Here is a 5,364-nt window from a genome sequence, read left to right as displayed (position 1 = left end):
TATATCAGTCTCTGAATCTTGTTGTTAACAGTTCAAAGAAGCCATAGATACTGTTATGTTGATTTTCTGCTGCTTTGGTGATTTTTAAAAAATTCCACAAGATGATGTCAAATTCATCGTCAATTTTTCGTCAGTAAAACGTTTGTGTCGCCCACACGCACTTCAAATAGAAGAAGCCAGACATACATTTTTTATATAACAAGGAAACAAAATAATCGATTTATGATGACTAGTTTTGTTTATCTTACTTGTTACCACATTATTCGTAAAACAAGTACATAAACGGGGTAACTTGCAACAGCTGGTAAATATAAAAAGCTGTGTTCCGTTAGCTTCAACAGGCAAGTTATCATTTAATTTTGCATCGAACAATACTAAAGCACACCTGAAGAGTGTAAGATACTTTCGGTAAGTCGGAAATATGCCAGTATACTGGAAATGGCCATAGAAGAGGCCAAAAAGAAAATAACCTCACTGAGAAAATTGACCAGCAATACGACTGTGTCTAATTACGATCACTCGTAACGTAATGAACATTCATATATTACGTAACCAAGATATCGATCATTTTCAACTCTCCCGCTCCATTTCATCACGCGATTTTGCATAATGGATATACGGCGTGTAATGCGGTATTACACAACTCCCGCTTCCCTAAGTGCGTTACGTAATATGTGCATGGTCCTTAAAGAAGGCAGCTTTAAAGGATCCAGACAAGGAATATCAACTGCATGAATAGTATAAAAAGTTATTTCTGTAATTTCCGTTACGGGGCTCATAAATTTTTTTTCACCAACGTGACATAGGACATTTATGCGTATATTCATAGCAAAAGCATTAAAAATTGCAAGTCGGATTATCATTTGCATATTCAAGTCAAAATAAACTCATACAAATCTTTAAATTCGTTCAATTTCCAAAAAATATTGCTTGTTGCAAGTTACCCCGTTTAAGGGGTGGTAACCAACAAGTAACAAATTAGTTAAATTCTACAACAGCCAATATTGATCGCATATTTTTTCTCAAGATGTGAAATTGTTCTATGCTAGACCTAATAACTTTGTATTAATTAAATGTCCACAAATGTACTACAGATAAGTTTTCACTTGCACTCATAGTTGAGAACTGTTGCAAGTTACCCCGTTTGACGGTACATAGCGATGGCGAAGGTGATCTACGCCAGATTGAAAGGAGAAGAACACTTCGTTTAGGCTTTTTTAAACTGAATCTTCGAAAACTAACTTTTCCGAAGAAAAACGTGACAAGACCAAGATACTATGTAGACTATAACTAATAGACGCGTATTTTGGACAGATACAATGCAGACACGATTACAGTAATCCACGGAAAACGTGTGTTGCACCAATACTAACAGAAGTATATTAGTACAGAGACGAAAGTTCACAACGCAGTATACTGAATTGTAAATTTCTAATTAACTGCGCAAAGTCTATCGGTAAAAAAGATCCACTTCAAAAAGGTAAAATAGTTCTTTCGAGAAATTTATTTAGGTACAATAATTTAACATTCCGGAAACAATAAGATTTCAGAAACTGACTAATGTCCTGAGCAAGCAGAAACGTTGGCTTTAATATTCTGGATCGCCTCCTGTATATCGATTGTGATCAACGAGACGCATTCCCGATTCCTCTCATTTGCTGGTTGTGAGAAAGCGTTGGGCATGCCGTAAAGATTGTTAATGTTACTTACAATATTGCCCAACAATTTTGGTAAATCACCGAAAAACTGTCAAAGTCAAATTTCAAAATTATTTGTGTTTTTTTCTGTATTCAGACTTAACAAACGTGTACATACCTTAGCGATGCACCTCCTTGAATTTGGCGAACAGAGCTGCACCTGAGCAATAACTGCATCCACAGCTGCCTCAGTGTAGCGCATCAGCAGTTGAGTTGTTTCGGTCAATCCACGGAAGAAAGGAATATTCGTAGTTAGACAATCTCTCAAGCGACCCACCGAAATTCTTGGTTGTACCAAGTTAGCAGCATATCTTTCGGCACATGAGCGAGACGGGTTGGAATACAAGTCGTTCATGGCATCCAAAATGTTCCGCACGATGCCCTGGGCTGGCATCATTACATTGTTAGTGGAAGCCTGACGGAACTGATCGGCAACGGATTCAACATACCCAGTGTACCACATCGTGGTTGGCAGTTGATCCGATGACAAATTGGCAGCTTCCGGATAAATACGCTGGAGTGCTATCAATGATTTATTTACATGCACCACCAAGCCACTGATAGCACTTTGCGAAATTTGCTGATTCTCAACCATCGACGAATTCATGACCTTAGCGGCCTGATTCAGCTGGGCCAATCCGGACTGAATTGCAGCATAGTTTTGCTCCGTCAATGAGTACCAGTCAAATGCCACGGAAATCGAAACCGAAACCAACAAGATCGCGACACTAAACGTAATCATTATGGAACTACAGATAGTTTAATTCAATTTGGATGCACTCATCCAGACTGCATATTTATACACTAACAGAAACAGCTATTCTGATTTACACAGCTGCTACCGGCCAGCAGTGGTGTGTTTGCCAAATGTCAACAGTTAAACAACGCGGTGCTATCAAATGTACAGTAACGGTCTTTTTCGTAGTCAATGAAAACAGTATGCGACATTATATCTAAGTATTTCCTGGTACAGTTAGCACAAAAATCGGCGCGTTTAAAATTGTATTGAGAATGCAAATTTGCAAATTTTGGCATTTAAAAACCAGCATATATTGTACAAAATACAACGCGAGTACTCGAAGGTTAATACATCAGTTTTGTAATGTAGCCGAAATGGCACTTCCTGAAGGTGGCACCCTAGCAACTGCTTGTTCTGCTTAAGAGAAGCGCTGGTCCTGCCTTTCGGCAACAATTCCGATGTACCTCAGGGAGGCAACATAAGAACACTGCGTTCTTCGTGCTATTAAATCACAACCCTGCTACTAGTACCTGAGGCTCATTTTTTATGTTCATTATTTCAGTATAGATATCGTCTGTGCAATTACTCTTTTTCTGCAGATTACACAGCTGTTTTCTATTCACTAAAACAGCAGGTATATTTGAATTGGATTGCAATCATCGACGTAGTTATGAAAAAACAACCTTATACGTTTCGCAAATTATTCAAATTGGAATTAAGCACTAGTTAATCGATAGAAAGTGACAAACTCAAACTTTCCCAAATAGTTGCACCGATCTACGGTACAACTTGTCCACATAATCCTCGAAAGGGTGGTCCCATGCGACAGACTGACAACACCCCGAACTGGAAAGCACTTCTTGCTTCATGTCAACCGGATTCCGTAATCGCTTGTATCGAATCAAATCTGCCGCCGCTTTGGCAAACCATCGCATCACTAGGTAACACCTACTGTGTGCTGGGCACCATACCCATTCAACGAGGAGTGGTTGCCGTACAAAAGGTCGCTCACTCCTGTCAGAGACCTTCGCAAATATTTCATGTTCAGCGGCTTAAGCGGTGATTATTTACGAGGTTCCGTTAGCTTGCGTGCCACATTCCAAGCGGGATCTTATTTAAAGCACATTTTGACATCCTGACGAGAGTCGTGATTTACGCGCAGTAGCCAGTCATCACCGACCGACCGTCAGTTTGATATTGCCCTCTTTCATCAAACTTGACATCAATTTCACCGTTTCAAACGACCATATCGACTATAGTGGCTACGGCTCCAGTTGAAACAATTCATCCGACAACCTGTTCAAAATTTTATGAACACAACAATGCCAGATCCAATCGACTGCCCTACACAAGAGCAAGCGCTTAGTGCTCCTGCTGCTCCGTGCACCCGCCACTTTGCACTGTGGAGCAATTTCTGGACAAAACTACAAAAGTCACAACCCACAACAAGCTGTTTACATTAAAAGCAAGTTTTGTAAACCGAATTTGTACTCGCTTGCTCTAATTTTTGTTAAACTATCTATAACTTACAACTATATATCCATGCGTGCCATAATGTACACAACGTTGTTCCTTTTATCAGATATCAACCCGAAAACAGTAGTGATGCCCAAGTATCCCACAGTGCTTCTCTGTCGGCAAAATACTTACGTCTAAACTAGATCATAATTATTTTATGATTTCAAACATTTTTCCCCCTTAGCCGGGCGAAGATTGATTACGCGTGGAACAAGCGCGTAAGTTTTATCCCAAACAGCTCCAACCGTCGCAAGCGAGAGAAAGAAAAAAACTTGACGGATGATAATGGACTCTGTCGGCCGAAATTAATCGCTTGTAATGACGATCCGTGATCGTTTCCAGCGGGAAAACGATAGGCGTTCGTTTGCGGTGCCAAATAATAGGAATTAGGAATACCGTTCAGTTTGCAATATGTACTACCCGACAATGTGTTGTACCTTGGACTATGCGATAGACCTAAACAGACGTGAGGTCGCCCAGGACCCCACGGCAGCGCCGCTTTCAACGCAACCGAGCCTCAGATTGCTATCGTGCTGATCATAGGAAAGCGATTTCTCAGCTTTTGTTTTATTCATTTGTTTTCTATTTTACCGCTGCTAAACTAGTTGCACGGCAAAGAGTTGTAGATTGTAGATAAAAATGCCCTCAGTCGTTTACAAAGCATTAGCCTTTTGATTGATATTTGTAAATGATTTGTGAGACGAGTTTATTCGACGACTCCTACAAAATGATTTATTAACTATTAATTGAGCTTAGAGTGTTCAGACCTTGAGGAAATCGAGCAAAACAAAGATTAGCCCTGCATCTTTCCAAGTAACTTGACTTTATTTGCAACAAAATTTACAACTTATCATCACTATGCAAAAAAAACAATATTTAGAGTGTGCACCTCTCATTCGCCAAGGGACCTGACAGAGAATTAACAAATGGCATGGTTCTGTAAAGAAGAAGAATAGTGGAAGCACTATGAAGCAGTGTTGAAAAATTCATAGCAGCAAAAAACTGAATGAGATTTCAAGCCCATGAAATTTCAACCTTGATCACAAGCGCTTAACTCGCATATGAATTTCTCTCGCTATTATACGCGATGTCTCTGTTGCTATACGATGTGAACCAAATTCAGCTGTGAGCATTATGTTTAATTCTTCCGCAGCTGCCTTTTCATACAAGGAACCAAAGAGCGAAAAAGAATCTACCACCAGAGAAAACATCAGCAACGAAAAATACCGCACACATTCATGAATTAAGATGGCAAACATATTGGCGGAATTAACATTTTTCCTTCGCGGTAATCGACATTTTCTTAACTAGAAAGTGAAAAGCCTACTAAAAAGTAGATCAACATGTAATTTAAATGTGTGTTTTAGTTTAACTTTGCGATTTATTTAGAGATTCATTCTCTCACGCTCA

The 5,364-nt window shown here is 39.5% G+C and overlaps 1 protein-coding gene across 1 annotated transcript; it reads right to left on the bottom strand.

Annotated features, from left to right (window-relative positions):
* Nucleotides 1–1,489: 1,489 nt before the first annotated feature.
* On the bottom strand, nucleotides 1,490–2,475 carry LOC128742459 (uncharacterized). Its single transcript, XM_053838828.1, has 2 exons — nucleotides 1,816–2,475; nucleotides 1,490–1,746 (listed from the first exon to the last, which is right to left on the bottom strand). Exons 1-2 carry the CDS (start codon nucleotides 2,437–2,439, stop codon nucleotides 1,558–1,560), a joined length of 813 nt encoding a protein of 270 aa, XP_053694803.1. The 5' UTR covers nucleotides 2,440–2,475; the 3' UTR covers nucleotides 1,490–1,557.
* Nucleotides 2,476–5,364: the final 2,889 nt, after the last annotated feature.

The sequence above is a fragment of the Sabethes cyaneus genome, chromosome 3 (genome assembly GCF_943734655.1).
Source record: "Sabethes cyaneus chromosome 3, idSabCyanKW18_F2, whole genome shotgun sequence".
Classification (NCBI taxonomy): domain Eukaryota; kingdom Metazoa; phylum Arthropoda; class Insecta; order Diptera; family Culicidae; genus Sabethes; species Sabethes cyaneus.
The sequence above is the reverse complement of the archived record's forward strand: the minus strand, read 5'-3'. Positions and strand labels throughout refer to the sequence as shown.